Source organism: Mobula hypostoma, chromosome 17, assembly GCF_963921235.1.
Source record: "Mobula hypostoma chromosome 17, sMobHyp1.1, whole genome shotgun sequence".
Lineage (NCBI taxonomy): Eukaryota > Metazoa > Chordata > Chondrichthyes > Myliobatiformes > Myliobatidae > Mobula > Mobula hypostoma.
Window position 1 is genome coordinate 59,281,654 of NC_086113.1, and position 21,014 is coordinate 59,302,667.

General features: G+C 37.5%; 1 protein-coding gene across 10 annotated transcripts in view; it reads left to right on the forward strand.

The window, feature by feature from the left end:
• The window catches only part of hivep1 (HIVEP zinc finger 1), a 277,484-nt gene that overhangs the window by 214,711 nt on the left and 41,759 nt on the right, over positions 1-21,014 (forward strand). For 9 of the 10 annotated variants that reach the window (XR_010020787.1, XM_063069958.1, XM_063069959.1 and 6 more), the window contains 2 exons: positions 5,500-5,675; positions 8,391-8,492. Coding sequence is in view for 8 of the 10 variants with exons in the window: in XM_063069958.1 (XP_062926028.1) it covers positions 5,500-5,675; positions 8,391-8,492 (278 nt within the window). In the remaining 2 variants the exon portion in view is untranslated. Of the gene's footprint in view, positions 1-5,499; positions 5,676-7,699; positions 7,880-8,390; positions 8,493-21,014 lie in introns of those variants that run through there. The other variant, XR_010020788.1, reaches the window with a different exon arrangement.

The window sequence follows — 21,014 nt, forward strand, 5'->3', positions numbered from 1 at the left end:
AGTATAAAGTGAGTAAAGCAGGAGGCTAACTACATAGCACTTGTTCTGATGGTGATTGTGGAGATGATGTGTTGCCAATCTGAACTGACTGGGGTCTGCAACTATGGAAATCGAGGATCCAGTTTCACGAGGAGTTATTGAGGCCAGTGTCGTGGAGATAATTGATTAGTTTTATGGGGATGATAGTATTGAATGCAGAGCTGTAGTCAATGAGGAGCATCCTGATTTTGTACCTTCACTGTCCAGATGTTCCATGCTTGAGTGCGGAGCAAATGAAATGGCACCTGTTCTTGACCAGTTGTGACGATAGGCAAATTGGCATGGATCAGCTGATATACTTCATCACCAACCTCTCAAATTTCATCACAGTGGATATAAGTTGTACTGGATGATATTCATTGAGGCAGGTTACTACTTTCTTCTTGGGCACCAATATAACTGAAGCCTGCTTGAAGCAGGTGGGTACCTCAGACTGCTGAAGTGAGAGGTTAGAGATATCAGTGTACACACCAGCCAGCTGAATAGCACAGGTCTTCAGTACTCCGCTGGGTACCCCACCTGAACTGGATGCTTTCCATGGGTTCACCCTCCTAAAGGATGCTCGCGTCTCGGTTTCAAATACTGAAATCACAGGGTTGTCGGTCGCTGTGAGAGTTTGTGAAGATTCCTCCATATTTTGTCAGTTGAAGTGACCATAAAACCATTAAACTCATTTGGGAGCAAAAACGTTGTCACATGTAACTTGGTTTCACTATGTAGGAGGTGACAGCATTCAAGCATTCAACACCACAGATGTTGAGCATCCTTCTGTGATTCAAGTTTGGTCCAGAATTGCCACTTCGCATGTGAGATGGCTTTCTGGAGGTCATACCTGGACCCCTTGTATTTTACTTGGTCACCACCTGAACACCACTGATGTAGCCCTCAACAGATTGCGGCAATGAGGACAAACCAGTGTTCAGCTGGCTGCTCCATGAGACCTGACTCGCCTCAGTGCTTAACTGGCTTCGTGGCTATAGCCTGCAGCCATCAGGTTCCTGGATTGGCTGGTGAGCTGAACTGGCTGCGTGGCTGTGGACTCGATTTTGTAGACTCTGTAGTTCATGTTCTGTGTGTTATTTGTTTAGGCTTTTATTGTTTGCATGGTTTGTTCTTTTTTTTCGCACATTGGGTCTTTGTTGTGTGGGTTTGTTTTTTTTTGTGGATCCTATGTGTTTTGTTTTGTTGCTACCTGCAAGAAGCTAAGTCTCAAGATTGTACCTGGTCCACAGACTTTGAAAATAAGTGTACTTTGAGTCCTGCAACAAGACCCAATCCATCAACTTAAAGTAATTCCATAGCTACTTCTCTGCCTCTCACAACCATGTCTTTGTTGTCCACACCTCTGGAGCCTTGCTCTTAAGTCTCTGCTTATATGCAGGCAGGAGGAGAACAGCCAGGTGATCATATTTCCTGATATGATGATCAGGATGGCTGGTTCTTCACTTACGAAGTTCAGGAAAGGAGAGTCCTCAGGAAAGACAGCACGATTGTTGGTGACTGTGGAGTCCAATTCTGGATCTGCAGTCTCTGGAGCTGTAGGGACGCAAGAACAGGCTGAGATGCGGACACTTGGGTAGTAGGACCTTCCTGCGACTCCTCTTCAGCAGTTGCTCTTCTGGATTCCTTAAAATTCTTGGCTGCTCTGTCGATCAGCGTTCTCCAGTGGCCTCTTTCACAAGCCAGCTGCTGCCACTCGTTGACCTTGATATTTACCTGCGAGAACTGCTGCTTAACTTGGTCTTTGTACCTGTTGCGCAGGGCACCACGATCTCTCTTGTCCTGAAATCTGGTCTAATGATTGAACAGTAAACATTCTTAATCGTAGTATAACAGTGGTCGAGTGTATTGGGACCCCTGGTGCTGCAGGTGATATCTTGATAATTGTTGGGCAGAGGTTTCTTCAAACAAGCCTGATTGAAGTCCCTGACAAAGGTATCCAGGTAGGCTCACTCTTGTTTGCTAATAATGGCACTCAATATCTCGAGTGTTTACTTAGATAAGTGTTCACTAGTATACAACTGCCCATCCTCAGCCTTATCACTCTGATTCCCATCTCCCTGTCAAATTAGTTTAAATCTTCCCCACAGCTCTAACAAATCTGCCTGCAATGAAATTGGGCCCTCTCAGGTGGAACCCATCCTTTTTGTACAGGTCATGCCTTTCCCAAAAGAGATCCCAATGATCCAGAAATCTGAAACCCTAGTTCCTCAGCAATACATTCATCTGCCAGATCATCCTGTTTTTACCTTCACTGACATGTAGCACAGTCAGAAATTCAGAGATTACAATCCTGGAGGTCCTGCTATTCATCTTCCTACATCTCCCCAACATCTCTCTTCAGGACTTCATGCCTTTTTCTACCTATGTTGTTGGTACCAATATGTACCATGACTTCTGGCTGTTTACCCTCTCCCTTTAGAATGCTGTGGACGTTATCCGAGACATCCCTGACCATGGCACCTGGGAGGCAACATACCATCCATGTGTCTCTTTTGTGTCCACAGAATCTCCTGTCTGCTCCTCTAGCTGCAGATTTCCCTATCACGACTGCATTAGGTATTAAATTCTACCAGAGACGTTATTTTTTACGGAGTGAATAGTATTTGCCACTTAATACCCATTAACTGAATTTTGTCTAGCTATTAACTGCATATAGGCATAGAGTGCTTCACTTGCTTAGGAGCTGGAAAAGGAATTGTACGGTGTACCATCATCAGGAAGCATCTCCATTTCTTGTCTTCTGGTGGAAGGAAAGTTTGAAGCAACTGAAGGTGATTAGGGTGGACTGAGGAACTCAGTGTATTAAAATCCTGGATCTCAGGTTATTTACTTACAACAACCACAGCTACATTTCCACTTTTGGTTGCATGTTTCCAAGCACTGAAGTCTTCTCTGACGTTAGTTTTGCCTGACTCAGTTATGCCAGTGTTGTAATTGTACAACAGCTTGGATAGAAATGCAAAGATAGGTACAGTATAATTTCTAGACAAGAGTATACATAAACATGCAAAATGGAAGCAAGATTAGGCCCCTCATATCATCCCATCCAGTAAATTCTTGGCTAATCTTTTACCTCAGTGTTACTTTCTTGCACTAGCACCATATCCCTTGATTCCCTTGAATATCCAAAAATTAACAATCTCTATCTTGAAAATACTCAGTGGTTGAATCTTCACCACCAACTTAGGTAAGCAAATTCAAGGATTCACTACTAGTAGGATGAAGACGTTTCTTCTCATCTTAGTCCTAGAAAACTGACTACTTATGTTGAAGCTGTGACTCCTGGTTCTAGAAGCCCAGCTGATTGAAATATTATCTCCTTTCATTGTTCTAAAGTACAGAGGATATCAGCCCAGTTATCACTTTCATCTCCCCCTTAAGAATGAGACTAGCCTGCCCACAATATTTCACATGCAGTCTCTGTAATCACAGTATCTTGAAAATTTTTCAATTGATGAGAGAGTTACAGTAAAAATTTGTAAATGATGGATTATGTCCTGCAAACATGATTCAATTATTAGAAAATGTGTCTAAACCTAGGCTCAGGGGAATATGTAAGGGTTTTGTCGAATTGATTTCCAAATCTCAGTTGATAAAAGTTCTCATTAGACACGGTTAGCTAAAACTGTGAAGGAATTAAAGGCAAATTAATGGACTGGATGGGTAGCAGAAGTTAATGAGATGAAGCCAGCAGACAACTGGAAGGATGTGATTGATGATCAGGGTCTCACAAGGCTCTGCAGCAGGCTGAAGTGAATCCTTGTATTTTAAAATAATATAAATAGTGGGTTAGAGAATCATCTATGGAATTGTAAGTCATATTATAAGGAAAGCAATAGAAGAATAAAGTTGAAGAAGAGCATTAATAGATTATGTGAATGGACTGATCTAGATTACATGGTATTTTACTGTAGGCAATGTAAGGTCTAAAAAAAGATAGAAGAAAGTACATTGTAAATGGCAGAGCTATCAAAGTAGTAAATATCTTAAAGAAACCCGGGGTCTGTGTAAGTAAATCTTTAACGAATTGTGGATAGGTGAAGAGAACAATTAAAAAGATCAATACATTAGTCACATTTACATCTAGAGGTCTGGACTGCAAGCATGGAGAAGTTGTGCAATATCTATATAAAGCCTTGATTAGATTGCATCTTGTGTCCATGCCTGATACAAGATCTATTGACTTTGGTGATGATGCCATCTAAACTTAGTACTTCTGACTAGCTTAGGAATGTGGCATCACAAAAAAAATAAGCATTTATTGGCCAATCCCAAATCCCCATGGAAAATTGATGATGTGCCATCTTCTTGAACTAGGAGTGCCAGTGCTAGTATTAACACTATGATAATAGCACAGTGTTGTTGGCCAAGAGTATTCAGATTTGAGACCCAGGGGTGATGGAAGAACTCACTGATGAAACAATTGAACATGATTGGGCCTAGAACAATGCCCAGGGGTATTTCCGCTGCTATGTCCAACACTACCAGCCACCTTCCTTTGCATAAGGTACAATTTGGTCCCTTTTCCCTTGATTCCCATTTGCCTTATTTGTATCAGAGCTCATGATGCCTCAGTTGGCCATAGGCAACCTCAATGAAATTGAGAAATACTCACAATGTGGACATCCTGTATTTAATAAAATAGTTTTGCTCTACTTCCCAAGTGGCCTCCAGCCATGTGGCCAGCTGCTTGACAGGTGGGGATACCTGTTGACTGCTGGCAAATGGAGAAGGTTTTGATTTGATAGGAATCAGAGTATAGTGGAGGAAGGAAATGCTGCAAGATCATGGTTGAGAGCACTGAAGGGTTCTGCAGAAGAAAAGATGGGCAATGAGTGGAGCCTTATTAAAAGTTTGTAACCACTGATCTTGGTTCTCAAGTTCAGATTACTGCACACAGTCAGACTGATATTACAAGATAGCACACTTCCGCAACAGGTTGTGAGTAGTGGTTGGCTTTCATATATTGAAAAATCCCTATCTCCCCCAAGTTTAGCTTTAGCATCTTCTCTGAAAATATAAGTTGATATTTTATAAAATTATGAAAAGTACAGATGGGGTAGATAATAAGGTCTTTTTCCCAGTGCAGAAATGTCAAATATTAGAAGGCATAACTTTAAGGTGAAAGAGAGAAAATTTACAAGAGATTTGTAGTACCTTTTTTTTACATGGGGTAGTGGTTACCTGAAACATGCTGGTGGAGAGAGATATGATAGTGGCATGTAAGTGGCCTACAGACATATGAACAAGGAAATGGAAAGATATGGATCAGGTGCAGGCAGGCAGGATTAGTTTTATTTGGCAACATGGTCAGTGCAGACATCGAGGGCTTGTTCCTGCATATAAACTGTTTAATGCTCCATATTTCCATTCCATTGTTTAGTCTGAATCTCATTTTGCATCCTCAGAGATTAACATAACACTAAATTGTAATGTAACTTTTCTTTCAACTTGCAGATTTAAATCAAATGAAGAGTATGTGTACGTTCGGGGTCGAGGGAGGGGGAAGTACATTTGTGAGGAATGTGGGATACGTTGCAAGAAGCCCAGTATGTTGAGAAAGCACATCCGCACTCATACTGACCTTCGTCCATATCACTGTAGTTACTGCAACTTCTCCTTTAAAACTAAAGGTAAGTTGTTAACACTGCTTCAGCAGCTCTGAAAGGTTTCCTTGTCAAACTCCCATTTGCATGCTTTATGCACCTTGTGTATTTTTACAGTGATCATCCAACTGATGAAAAATGTTATGATACTTGCAATTTTCCTGAACTTCACTTTAATTCTTCTTAAATAACACACTTTGATTAAAATAGTAACAAGAATAACCAGCAATTCATGTTGGTCACTATATGTACAATGTAGCCATATCAGCATGTTTGATTCTGCCACTGAAATTCATTGTATTATATCAGTGAATCTCAGAAGTGGAGTACAACTCATTGACGAAATCCTATGGTACCTTTCATGCTGCTGACTGAGATGAGTTTCTTGTCACTAACTTCTAGGTTTTGTGAATTAGCTGATATTGATCTTGTAATGTAGATTAGAACACCTGCAGCCTGCGTGTAATTGCAGATTAGAGCATCAAGGCCTGCACGTAATAGCCGGATATAAGTGATATAGTGGTGCAGCTAATAGAGCTGTTGCCTCTAGATCTCCTAGTTTTGAGGGTTGTCTGTATTTGGTTTGCACGTATTTGGTTTGCACATTCTCTACATGAGCACATGGGTTTCTTCCATCTTCCCAAGTTCATGCTGGTTGGTAAGTTAATTAGCTATTTTTGAAAATAAGTGAGTGGTAGAATCTGGGTGAGTTGTGGAGTACATGGTTTAGAGAATGCAGTGTGATCAGTGTTTGGAATGGACTCAAAGGACTCGTTTCTGTTCTCCATTTATTGGCCACCATTTGGCAGCCTCAAGAAGAGAGTGAAAGACCTATCAAATCAAGATATTTATAGCTCTTGATTGCTAGAACAAAAAGTGCTGTGTGGTGCTGAGGGTACTAAAAGTAAAGTGATGGGGGAATATCTAAAATCAGAATCAGGTTTATTATCACTGACTTGGAAGATGTGAAATTTGTTGCTTTGCAGCAGCACAGCAGTACAAAAATATTACTAACTTACTAAAAGAAGTTTCTAAAAATTAGAAAATAAACATTGCTTGTCAAGTTTTACCAAAATCCAGTAACATTCATATCAAATCTCTATGTGCCAAAATGCTACGTGAGTTTAATTTGCAATGTGCCATAATAAGATTTAAAGCTTTATAACTTGGTATTCAGTTGCATGATACTGTTATATTTTTCAGCACTGGGCAATAGAGATGCTGCGCAGCAATCCCCCAATTTTATTCTAGCCAAATCATGTGACAATTTACAATGACCTTGAGGAAACCCATGCGGTCACAGGGAGAAAGTACAAACTCCTTACAGGCAGCAGTAGGCATTGAACCTGAGCCACCTGTACTGTAAAACGTTGTGCTAACCACTATGCTACCATGCCGCCACACTCATGCTTCCATGAGTGAAGCATGGCAGTAGCCTGACGCCCACAGGTGGACAACTTTCTACAGATAAAAAAAAAGTGTTCAGGGGTTCATTTATTATCAAAGTATACAACTCGGAAATACTTCTCTCCAGATAGCCATGAAGCCAAGAAGGGGAAAAACAACAGTGTGATCATCAATGGCCAAATCCCTCTTCCCCACACAAAAAAAACCAAATAAAAACAGACTGGCACATCAACCCAAAGTTCCCATCCCCCGTACACAAAAGTTGAGAAAGATCGGGCAAAAAACACAGAATATAAAAAACTATAAGAATGGAAAAGGGTCTATAGTCTAAGTCCATATCCAAAATGTAGAAAACCTGGGTAACATTCTCCTGGCACAGCAGCAAGCCTTTCCCTCTGTGGCAGCAGAGTGAGACCTCAGTGATCAAAAGGCAGTCTTCCCTCTCCAACAGCAGAGTGATCTCACCAGCAATCAAAAGGCAGGCAGCCATCATTCACCTTCCACATTTGCCTCGATGTTTCAATTTCCCTTGTCGCTTTAATCGGCGAACAGTGGAAGCTTTAATCAGCAAAGTGAAGTTAAACATTGACTCATGCCCTGCAGTTTCTCACACGAGGTTCACACATGCTGCCTTTGCCTCCCAGAATCCTCTCGGAGGCAACACCCGAATGATCTCCAAACTGCAAATCACAAGCTCCAACAGAATCAGAATCACACACAAGAGGAAAAACAAACATAAAAGAAGTGAAATTTATGGTTTCATGATCTATCCAGAAGATGTCGACTGAAGGAGCATTGTACGCAGGTGCCATCTTGACTGGATTGTGAGTTATCAGCACTTACTCTTGTCTCATTTACTTCCTTGCTAGGCTTAGTTTTAAAAATGGAAATAGAAGACTGGAAGGGAACTTCAGATGTATTAGAGAAAAAAGGGCTCATATTCCATTCACTTGAGTAAGAAGCAGCTGACAAATCTCACTCAGAGTGAATACCGTTGTCCATTTCTGGCTAAACTGACTTTGAGGCAAGAATATGAAAGATATGCCTTTGACATCTCTCTCTCCTTTGGCATCTTCTGACTTTGGCTTCGCATTAAGTCCTGATGTCTTTCTGCCCTATGGGCCTTTGTCCATGATTTAATTTTGCAGTAAAAATTAGGGCAAATATTAACTATTAAAGGTTTCGCATCTAAATTTATACATTTGTTTTTGTTGATTTCTTTCAGGGATTGTTAATAAATAGAATATTGAAGAGAAGTAGATCTACTCTGCTTGTTACTTGACTATGATATTAACTCTTCAATAAAAGCTGCTTCAACTCCTGTTTCAATTTTAGGAAACCTGACCAAACACATGAAGTCTAAGGCTCATAGCAAGAAGTGCATGGAAATTGGAGTGGCAGCTGGTCCATTTGATGATCAAGATACTGATGAGTCAGGTATGGCTGTCCTCTCCAAAGTACAATCTTATAGGTGCTCAGGTAGAAGAAAACAAGGGAATGGGTTGTTAAACTAACCTTAGCAGCTTACATCACCTCCAGTCCTAGTACTTTGCTGGAGATGGCTCCTTTACTCTCCTCTTTTAAGCAGAAGTTTGAGACACCAACCAGAAGGCACCAAGATCTTCTGTAAGTATATAAATCAGCTACAGTTTTAACTTTCGTGTCCGTCTAGACAGGGAGAATCAGGTCTCTGAGACATTCAGATGATTAATTCCATTTTAATTAATTTGTTTATGGCTAAAGTTTTGTTGACGTGCATCATTTTCTTCTTATTTCTGATAAATTGGTACCACAATACCTCCAAAATGTGGTGCCAAAATTTAGGAGTTGTACATCTGAGATCCGATGAAGGTTCAGTATAATACAGGTGTAACCCTCAGGTTCTGTCTGCTGCGTAAGTCTAGGGAAGGCATTCTCTGGCCCCACCAAACGTATGAGATTGAGTGCAAAGCCTGCTGTTTGTGTGGATGCTGCGTGATGTGTTGCCCTGTTATAGATCAGTATCACAAAATAACAGTACACCGTATGCAATTAAACAATTTAGCTATATAATTCTTAATTTGACTAAAGGTTTAGTAAAGTAAAACAAAAAGAAAAGGGCCCATTTTAATGAAACAGTTTAATGTGCACCAGTTGGAGCTCACAGCTTCCCTTCTGCTGATCACATACGTTCTCGTATTTTTATGCATCTTATGAGATTTGTTCTTTTGTTCTTGCACCGTTTGGCACAGTCATTATCACTGGTGACTATTAAGAACACAGAACATTACAGAACAGTACAGGCCCTTCAGTCCATGATGTTGTACTGACCTATATAAACCTACTCTGTGATTAATCTAACCCTTGCCTTTTATATAGCCCACAACCCACTATGTTTCGTACATCCATGAGTCTTTTAAATGGTCATGTTGTATCAGAGTCCACCACAACCCTTGTCAGTGTGTTCCATGCACCCATCACTCTATGGTTAAAAAAAAACCTACCTCTGACATCTCCCTAAACTTTCCTCAATTGACCTTAAACAGATGTCCTCTGTATTGCACTTTACTGGGTTTATGCAAAGATAAAGTGCATTAAGAATGTTGAATGATTCAAAGAGATCTTGAACAATGCAACAACATTTGCCATCCTCCAGTCCTCCAGGAGCACTCTTGTGGCCAGAGAGAATGGAAAGATCATCATCAAAAGGTATGAAGAGAAGGCAGGAAAATGGGGTTGAAAAGGATAATAAATCAGTGAAGATGGATTGGCAGAGCAGACTAGATGGGCCAAATGGCCTATTTCTGCCCCTATGCTTAATGGTCATATGGTCAACACTCCAACAATCTCTTCCCTTGCTTTCCATAGTAACCTGTGGTATTTCCTGAATTATTTATCCTTATGTTTTTCAGAAGTTCAACACTACCTCTATCTAAACCTTAATGTATTAGCCTGTTCTATGCTGACCTCACATTCGTCAAGGTCCCTGTCACTGGTAAACACTGAAGTACTCATTAAGGACCTCCCCTTCCCCCTTTTCCCCCACTCACATGTTTCTCTTTTTCTCCTTCAGCAGTCCTACCCTCGCTCTAGTCATCTTGTTCCCTTTGGGATTTTCACTAATCCTACTTGCCAAGGCCTTGTCCGCTTCTGGCTATTCCAGTTCCCTTCTTAAACTCTTTCCTGGTAACCTTATAAATCTCATGAGCCCTGTCTGACTTTTGCTTCCTAAACTTTAAAGATGTTTCATTCCATCCTTTCCTAATCTCATTGGGATAAACCTATCCTGAGAACTTCTGTTCCCAGTTTCCGGTCCCAAGCTCCTACCTAATACCATCACAATTAGCCCTCCCCCAATTAAATTCTTTCCCATATCATCCTTTTTACTGTGTTCATGTCAATTTGTTATTTCTTGCCTTGACAGCATTGGAGGGAGCCAATAAACCTCATCCCTTACTTTCCACTTATAAACCACGTGCGCGCATGCTCTCTCTCTTACAGACACAGAGACACACCTATTTTACAGTGTAACCTACATGACTCCCAAATGTTCACTGTGATCTTTTAGTTTATTGAAAAATACATCCACTTCTGGCACAGGTGACTTCTATGTTACAAGGGTTAGGGGTGTTTTCTTCCAAATGTTAATTGTTAACACAACTTCATGTAACACAAAGCCACAACATTTGTGCAAGCATTAACAGACATGAATTGAAACAAGAGGTTTTGTGTTTATTTACTTTTTCACATAAATTCCATTATATCAAATTTTATTTAATTTTTCCAGTTTTTAGATATGATTTATGAATTTAGTAAAGAAAATGTTCCATTACATTAAGAGCAGTAACACAAGTGTAACATTGTACCTTCAATGAAGAATTATATTTTTGTGACGAAACACCAAACCTACCTTATGCCCCTCTAAATCTCAGGTATTTTACAATGCAGGGATCATAAGAACTGCTTGCAATATGGCTGGTGAAATTGCATCTAAGAAACTATGTAATGTAAATATCCTCAAAAATTGAGACTGCTTTCTTTGATTTATTATTGAATACATTGGAGATGGAAAAAAGTCTTCAGCGTAAGAATGATACCATCAATGCTAGGACACTAACCAAGGAACAGAGGGACTTGGTACATGTTGAAAGTGGCATCACAGGTAGGCAGAATGTTGAAAAAGGCTTTTAGCAAGTTAATCTTCATCAGTCAGATCATTGAATTAGGACATTATATTACAGCTGTTCGTCTGTACTTGAAGTACTGTATACCATTTGGTCATCCTTTTATAGGAAAGTTGTAGTTAAACTGCAAATAATGTAAAAAAAGACTTTTGAGGATGTGGCCAGGACTAGAGGGCCTGAATTATAGGGAGAAGTTGCCCAGGCTAAGTTTTATTCTTTGGAATGTAGGGGTGGCTTTATAGAAATGTTTAAAATTATGAGGGGCGTGGGTAAGTTGGATGGTGACTGTCTTGTCCCCAAGATAGAGGAGTCTAAAACTAGGGATCATATAGATAAGGTTAGAGGGAAAGATTTAAAAGGAACCTGAGAGGCAACTTCGTCCACACAGGCGGTGGTGAATATATAGAAGGAGCTACCAGAGGAAGTTGTTGAAGCAGCTACAATAGTATAATTTAAGAAGCACTTGGATGGGTACGTGCAGTGGTGGGGCTTAGCATGATAAGGGTCAAGTGCAGGAAAATGGGACAAACTGGGTGGGCACAATGCTCGACATTGACTCATTGGGCCAAAGGGGCTCTTTGCATGCTGTATTGCTCTGTGACTTTATGTGTAATTCAACAATTTAATACTCTGAGTAAGGTGCATAGCTCTTCTCAGGCTTCCAGCCAGGTCCAGTGTCAATATTAACTGATGTTTCAATGAAAAAATCCGCCATCTTCATCGGGGATTGATACCTGGTCCTGGCTGGAAGCATGAGAAAAGTTTCTGCATCATTTACACCAGGAAAGCACTAGTTCTTTCTTCACTGTGAGTAAGTTTTCCCACTGCATCCTTGAGAACATTGCTTTTGAATTATTATGCATGTTAAGAATTGGTGTTTAACAACATTATGAAAAGTGGTTAATAACGGTTATCTATGAATTTTTCTAATAGCCAAACCAATGAGCTTTATTAAAACAAACTGATGCAGCCATTTGTCTCGATGTTCATCATGTTGATAATCTTGGTGAAAGTAGGTCAGGCTTTTGGACATGATACTAATACAAGCAGGTAGTGAACTTTGCAATTCCTTCATTTTCATTTTTAAGTATTTTTATTAATATATAATCTACAGCTATAAAATACAGAAATTCAACAAATTAGTATGTACATAATTAATAAAGCTGGAAAAAAACATATATGCTAATGAAAAAAAATTATAAAAGGAGAAGACAGAAAAAAGAGAACCCCAGCTAACTAAAACAAAAACCATTAGGAACTAACTCCCAGAGCAATATGTCTTACAATCATTTATATATATATAAAAGAAGAAAAAGAAAACAACAACCGCCAAATCATATTTATATAACATAAAATTGGAAGGAAACCATGTAAATTGATTCAAATTAAATGATAATATTAGCAAAAGAGCCCCAACTTCTCTCAAAATCAAATCAGGGATCAAAAGTTCTACTTATAATTTTTTCCAAACTGAGACATAACATTACTTGGGAAAACCATTGAGTTAGTGTAGGAGCAGAGCTATCTTTCCACTTCAATAAAATAGCTCTCCTTGCCAATAATGTAACGAATGCAATTACATGTTGGTTTGAAAATGAAATACCCTGAATGTGATGCGGAACTATTCCAACTAGAACAGTCAATGTATTAGGTTGTAAATTAATTTTCAAAGCTTTAGAAATTGTAGAAAATAAAGATTTCCAAAAAGATTTCAATGAGTGACATGATCAGAACATATGTGACAAAGTAGCTACTTCATTTTTGCACCTATCACAATAATTATCTATATTAGGAAATATTTTGCATAGCCTCTCCTTTGTTAAATAATAACGGCGAACAACTTTAAACTGAATTAAACAATGATTGGCACATATCGAAGAAGAATTAACCATTTTCAGAACTCGTGAGCAATCTGCATTAACAAAAGTCATATTAAGTTCTCTCTCCCAATCTTGTTTAATCTTTAGTGAGAGGTTATCTTTTTGTGGTAAAAATAAATTATAAATTCTACCAATGGAGCCTCTCACTGAGGGATTCATATTCAAAATGGTGTCCAACAAATCAGATTCTTGCATATATAGAAACGTAGAAACATATTTTTGTAAAAAAATGTCTAACCTGTAAATATTGCAAGAAATGTGTGTGAGAGAGAGAATATTTACTAATTAACTCTTCAAAAGACATCAATTGTCCATCACTAAATAAATCTGCAAAAGAACAAATCCCCTTATTTCTCCGTAAAAGAAAGATGGGATCAGTAATTGAAGGTTTAAATAGCAAATTTCGAAATACAGGACTAGACAATTTAAATTGTTTAAAATTAAAAGAGTTGTGAAACTGAAACCAAATCCATAAGGACTGTTTAATAATAGGGTAGAAATTTTAATTGGAAATTTTAGCAAGTTGTAAAGTAATGGAGCTCCTAATAGTGAAGTTAGACAAAATTGATTAATAGCTTTAAATTCCAAGTCAATCCAAGCTGGTTTTTGGTTCTTATCGAGACAATATAACCAAAAACATAATTGTCGAATATTAACAACCCAATAATACAATCTTAAATTAGGTAACGCGAGTCCACCATCTTTTTTAGATTTTGTAAGTGAAACTTATTAATTCTTGGGTTTTCAAATAAAGGATGAAATTGTAGAGTCAATTTGATCAAAATATTTTTTGGTTAGAAAGATAGGTATATTTTGAAAAATATATAAAAATCTAGGCAAAATCATCATTTTCACGGCTTGAATACGACCTATTAAAGAAAGTGTAAGAGGATTCCATCTAGAAAATAATTGTTTCATAGAGTCCAATAAAGGAACTACATTATCTTTATATAGATCCTTATATTTTTTTGTAATGATAATACCCAAATATTTAAAAGAATTCACAATTCTAAATGGAATATCCTTATGTATAAAAACAGGAACATTTAAAGGGAACAATTCACTTTTATTTAAATTAAGTTTATATCCTGAAAATTTTCCAATATCATTTAATAATTCCAAAAGATTAGGAATAGATTCTTCAGGATTCAAGATATAAACCAAAGGATCATCTGCATAAAGAGAAATCTTATGTATGGTCCCATTTATAGAAATACCATGAATATCTTTAGCTTCGCGAATTGTTATAGCCAAAGGCTCCAGTGCGAGATTAAATAATAAAGGACTTAATGGACACCCTTGTCGAGTACTTCATGAAAGTGAAAAGAAGGGAAACCTAAGATGATTAGTAATAACTATAGGGTTCTTATAGATCATTTGAATCCACTTACTAAAATTATTACCAATGCCAAATCTCTCTAATACATTAAACAAATAAGTCCATTCAACTCTATCAAATGCCTTTTCTGCATCCAGAGAAATAACACATTGGGGTGTTTTGGATAATGGTGAATATATAATATTCATCAGTCTCCAAACATTAGAAAAAGAGTAACGGCCTTTAATAAAGCCTGTTTGATCCATAGAGATAATTTTAGATAAAATGTTTTCCAAACGGTTAGCCATTATCTTGGAAAGAATTTTAGCATCCACATTTAATAGCGAAATAGGTCTATAAGATGAGCATTCAGTAGGATCTTTATCTTTCTTAAGAATTAAAGAAACAGAAGCTTCATAAAAAGAAGAGGGTGAAGTACCTTTCTCAAAAGATTCGTGAAGTATTTCCAAAAGGTATGGAGAAAGTAATTTTTCAAATTTGTTGTAAAAACCTACTGTATAGCTATTGAGTCCAGGAGCTTTACCTGATTGCATTGACCATATAGCTTTCTGAATTTCATGCTCAACAATTGGAGCATCAAGGATCTGTTGATCTTCAGCAGTAGTTTGAGGAAATTTAATCTTATATAAAAAAAAAGCTTTCATTTTAGGGGAATCTGCTGGAAACTGAGATTTATAAAGATCGGAATAAAAATCCTGAAAGATATTATTAATATCTTCATAATTACTTCCTATATCTCCATTATCTTTACAAATCTTTAAAATTTGTCTTTTAGCTTTAGCAGCCGTTAACTGGGAAGATAATAGCCTATTATTTTTATCCCCAAAAATATAAAACTGATTTTTTAATTTAAGCAAATATCCTTCAATAGGATAAGTTAATAATAAATTATATTGTAATTGTAGTTCCACTCTTTTAAACAATTCAACCTTTGGAAGGATTGCGTTGATATTATCTAAATCTATAATTTGTTTAGCAATTTTATCTAATTCTATTCTTGTCTGTTTCTTCAATTTAGCTAAATAAGAAATAATCTGACCACGTAAATAAGCTTTTAACGTATTCCAAATTACTAACTTTGAGACATTTCCTGTATTATCAAAGAGAAAAAACTCTTTTATCTGAGTTTCAATAAACTCAACAAAATCTGAACTTTGTAACAAATGCTCTGGAAAACGCCAAGGTGGTCTTGTAGAAACAACATCTTTCAAATCAAATAAAGGAGTATGATCAGAAATAACAATTGCATCATATTCACATTTCTGAACATTAAGTAAAAGTCGAGGGTCGGCTATAAAATAGTCGATTCTCGAGTATTTATTATGAACATGTGAAAAAAAGGAATATTCTCTATCAGTAGGATGCATATGTCTGCAGACTTCAATTAAACCATAATCGATTAAAAAAGAATTAATAAGTGTTGCAGAACGATTAGGGAGTTGATGTCTAGATGATGATTTATCTAACAAGGGATTTAAGCAAATATTAAAATCTCCACCCATTAATAACATATATTCATTTAAATCAGGTAACAGAGCAAAAATATCTTTAAAAAATGAGGGATCATCAGTATTTGGGCCATATATATTAACCAAAACCATTTTCTTATTGTAAATTGTCCCTTTTACAATGAAAACTCTACCATTAATATCAGATATAATATCCTCCTGATTAAAGGGAATATTGGAATCAATAAAAATGGAAACACCCCTAATTTTACTTTGAGAGTTTGCGTGAATCTGAGGGTCCTTCCAAAATTTAAAAAATCGATTGTTATCACATAACCTGACATGTGTCTCTTGTACAAAGATTATATCAGGTTGGAATCGATTAATAATTTTAAATGTTTTCTTACGCCTAATAGGATGATTCCAACCATGGACATTCCAACTTAAAACATTTAACTGTTTAACTAACATCATTAAAGTTTATATCTAAAGGAAACAATTAAACACATGTCAGATAAAGAAATTTTGAATGGCGGTGATAAATAACAATGATAACAATTTGCGTACGTGCTGGAATTCCATAGTGGGAATAAAAAATAGGAGAAAAAGAAGAAAAAAACCCACCCAACCTACAAAGCCCAGAAATAAGTCGATATTAATCGACGCAAGCCCCAAGAAATGCATAGAAGCAATTCTGAACTCCACCTGCCTAAGTAAAAGGTACAAATAAAAAAAAGTAATCTGTCTCCCTCTCCCAGGTATACGACTTATTACAGTCGACATACAACCCATTACAATTAAATTAGAAAAAACAGTTAACAGAAACGGCCTTCAATTTAGAAAGTAACCTTCATAACATTAGATAAGAAAAAAAACACTTCCAAAACAAATTCTTGAAATATTTGCACACAAGAGAAAACATCGGCATTTTTAAGATTTTTACATCTATCTATAAAACATCAAAAAAACCCGAATAGTAGTTAGAAGTTCTTAACAAAACCATACAAAGCAAAAAGAAACATTTAATTCATATATGTAGCGAACAGAAAGAAATTCTAAATGGTTTAAAATTTCTACAGTCTTCCAAAGATCCCATAAAATATCTTCTAAAGTTAAAACTGTCCAAACCAGTCTATTTCAAAGATAAAGGTATTTTTTAATAGCAAGACTTTCTGTACTTCTCAATTCTTCCGATCTCATCATTCCTTATATCGCAAAACGATCGAATAATTGTAAGTCTTTTAAACTTCAGGCTTCGGACTCATCTGAGAGTGAATTAATAAAACGCAGTGCATCGGCTGGATCCTCCAAGGTACAAACCCCGGAGTCTTTAGCGAAAAGACTTAATTTAGCTGGATAAAGAAGGGAGGGATACATCTGTTTTTGAAAGGCCATTCACATTATGGTCGCAAATCCAGAACGTTGCTGAACAACTTCACGTGGAAAATCTTGAAAGAAATGACTCTCAGAGCCTTGAAATTTAAACAGTCTTTGTTTTCTTGCCAATTTAGTAATACGGTCTTTGTCTCGAATACGGAGGAAACACACAATAACATGTCTGTTTTTACCTTGTCTCGGAGTTCCATTCCTGTGGGCTATTTCAATGTCGGGCAATTGTGAAACTGCCTCAGGAAATAGAGATCGAAACGTTTTAGCAAAATAGTCCAGTATATCGGCAGATTCTGATTGCTCTTTCAATCCACTAATTCGAATATTATAATGACGAGAACGAGCTTCCAAATCAACAATCCGACGTTGTGCTTTTTCCAAACGAGAGGAAATATCAGCTGCATTACGAGTTACTTCTTTAAGATCCAAGCTCAAAGAATCAATTTTTTCCTCCATAGGAAGAAGACTTTCTTTTAGGTGAGTTAATTCAGCGATGATAGAGCTTATTTGAGTCTCTGATCTATTAACCCTGGCTGGCTCTTCAGAAGCTTTGTCAGTTTTTTTAGATTTACCATTACCTGTACTGGGAATTTTTTTTAGTGCTTCTCAGGGTAGCCATAGTTATAATTATCAGTTTAAAAGATCTGACTGAATAAAGTTAAAATTTCAAAGTTTAAGTCGGGAAAGGGAGAAATTAAAGGCAGACAGAAAGGCACTGTGTCTTACATGTCCACAGGCGGAAGGCGGAGTCCCGTCTGCAATTCCTAACCTAAGACATGAAGAAATAGGTGAAAATAACCACAAGTGTGCAGCCAAAGTAAGCAGTGAGATCATGGAGGAGAATTGGATGACTTGAGGTCTGTTTCTAAATTTAAAGCCTTTACAAATCATTGATATCAGGGAAGTTAAGCTTAGCATACTTGTGGAATACTAATCATGTTCAGTTATTTTAAACAGGCCAGGCAGATACCAAATTCAAAGTTAAGTTTATTGTCATATGCACAATTACAATGAAAAACTTTCTTGCAGCAGCATCACAGGCACATAGTATCACATAAGCAAGATTCAGAAGAAAAATATTAATTGAACATAGATTATACACTATTTTTACAAGGAAGAACACAATTATAACAAAAAAAAGGTCTATCATAGTGCAAAATGTCAGTGTTGCTAAACTGTACTGATGAGGCTTATGCCATTTGGTTCAAGAACTGCATATTTGAATGGTAGTAACTGTTCTTTAACCTGTGGTGTGGGACTTCAAGCTCTGTATCTTATGCCCAATGGTAGCTGTGAGAAGATGGCATGGTCTGGATGATGGAGATCTTTGATGAATGTTGTCTTCTTAAGGCAGCATCTCCTGTAGGTAGAGGGGAGTGATATGCCAGTGACGTAGTGAGATGATACCACTACTCTCTGCAACTTATTTTGCTCCTGCTCATTCAGATTGTCATACTAGATCATAATGCAGCCAGTCAGTATACTTTCAACAATGTATCTGTAGGAAGTTTTTTTAGCATGTTCAATGTTCCACACCTCCTTAATGTCCGAAGGAAATATTTGTTGCACACTTCTCTGAATCAAGTTGTTTTGTGTTCAAACCTACTGTAACCTAATCTCTGCTTAATATGCACTGTAGTAGATGACTGAGGCTATGCTCCATAGAGAATTGCCATCATTCAGATTATTTAACTCAGAGGTACCTGCCAAAAATTCAAATAGATTTTAAAAAATCTTATTGCTCCCCTCGAAGATAAGGGAAGTTATTTGAGTAATCCAGCTAACAGTTATCCCACAACCAATACAACTAAAAAAAAGGTATTAACCATCCAACACCTTTGGTGTTCATACTAAGTAACAGTCCCCAAATTACCTCCTACCTTTACCTACATATCATCAATGACTAGATTTTAAAATATAATCACTCTGGAACATTAAGTTTTTTTTTCCTTTCTTGGGACTGCTTACACCAATAATGCAAATAGCATGCTATCTTTTTATTTCTAGATTTAAACTGTATTTTTCTATTCCTTTGGAAAATATCTTCTTTAGTGAAATATGCCATGATTCTTTAAAGATCTTGGCTTTAAAATTGGACTCTAGCACAGGTTATTTCTTCCATCATTCAGTTTAATTTTGTTTCCAGTTTCATTTATGGATTATATATCCAAGTTTTTAATACTGCCTACAATTTTGAACAAATTAGGTGACAGAAAGGAGCACACATAAATGATCTTAATAGAAGAATCTTCCATCATCTATGTGCTCATCAGTGATTCAGTAGGAGGATTCTGTTGAAGGGAACCTAATCTGATTGCAGGCATAAAATTTCTTAAACTCACAGCAGTTGGGATGGAGACTATTTTTACTACCAGACAGTGATCCATTGTTGGATGGTCCTTTGGCCCTCTGGCAGGATTAGAAGAAGCAGAGGGAATACTGTAGAAGCCAACTTGCCAGAAGAGGGAATAGCAGGTGAGAAGAGGATTGAACAGGAATGCATATCTACAATGTATCTTCAAGTAACAGTGGTCCTGTATGAAAATTAACTAGGAGCAATGCTTGTCAAGGGTCTGTTTCAGAAAAGACAAAGTGACGGATCTGCCACTGACTGTACAAGCCTTAAAACTGCGTAAGAGCCACTTTGTGTGTAACCCTCTGTTACTTTTATTCAGGATCTTTCCAGACTAGTGCTGTCAGCATTTTCAGAGGGTTGCAATCTGCAATGCACCTTCGTATTAGGATGTGATGAAGTCAGTACAGTTGAGGAGAGGAAATTGGTCTTTTGGTGGGACAGGCAGCAATATGCATCACCTGATTGGGAACTTGCCAACATTGTGGGCTTTCTGTTAGTTCTGTTTACAATAGACTCCACCCACCTTGCCAAAAGAGCTCCATCACAAACAATAAAAATATTCCTAATCCTCAAGAGATTTTACTCCCTCCACATTTAACAAGTTTGTGCACAAGACCTTAATAGTCAGGGCCAGATACTGAGTCGTCTTACTGAATGGCTTAACCTTGTGACATTCTGCTGTGCTTTCTGGACTTTATGTCAAGCCAGTAGGTGGCCTCTGAATTCCCAGTTTTTGACTCCATTGCAGAGTCGATATTCAGGATCAGAAAGCTCTTACATTGAGAGACATGCACAATCCCATCGTAAAAATAAGCAGATTATCATTTTGCTGATATGTTGGTTACACTGCATTGATGTGGACTCTCGTAGACATCAGAGAGGATTTACTGTTCCAGCATCTCCCACGACATGTACTGAAGGAAGAAGGCAAATATCTAAAAGGCATTGAGTAGAAGGTCTTATCATTGAAGGAAATATGATGGAGACAGAAGAACTAGGAGAATGGAATGGAGTACTTGCAGGAGGCAGGGCAGGTTTGAAGGTTGTAATAAATGTTTGTCTTCATTTTACATTGCCTATTCAAAGGTTGAATTTAATGTCAGAGAAATGTATACACTATACATCCTGAAATGCCTTTTCTTCACAATCATCCACAAAAACAGAGAAATATCCCAAAGAATGAATGACAGTTAAACGTGAAAACCCCAAAGTACCCCCCACGCGTAAGCGGCAGCAAGCAACGATCCCCCCTCCCCCCATCAGCAAAATAAAGCGCATTGGTACCATCACTGAACTCAAGCGTGTGCTAAGCAATAGCAAAGACACAGACCAAAGTTACCCCAAAGGCTTTGCATTTCATCTGATATTCGACAAGCCACACGTT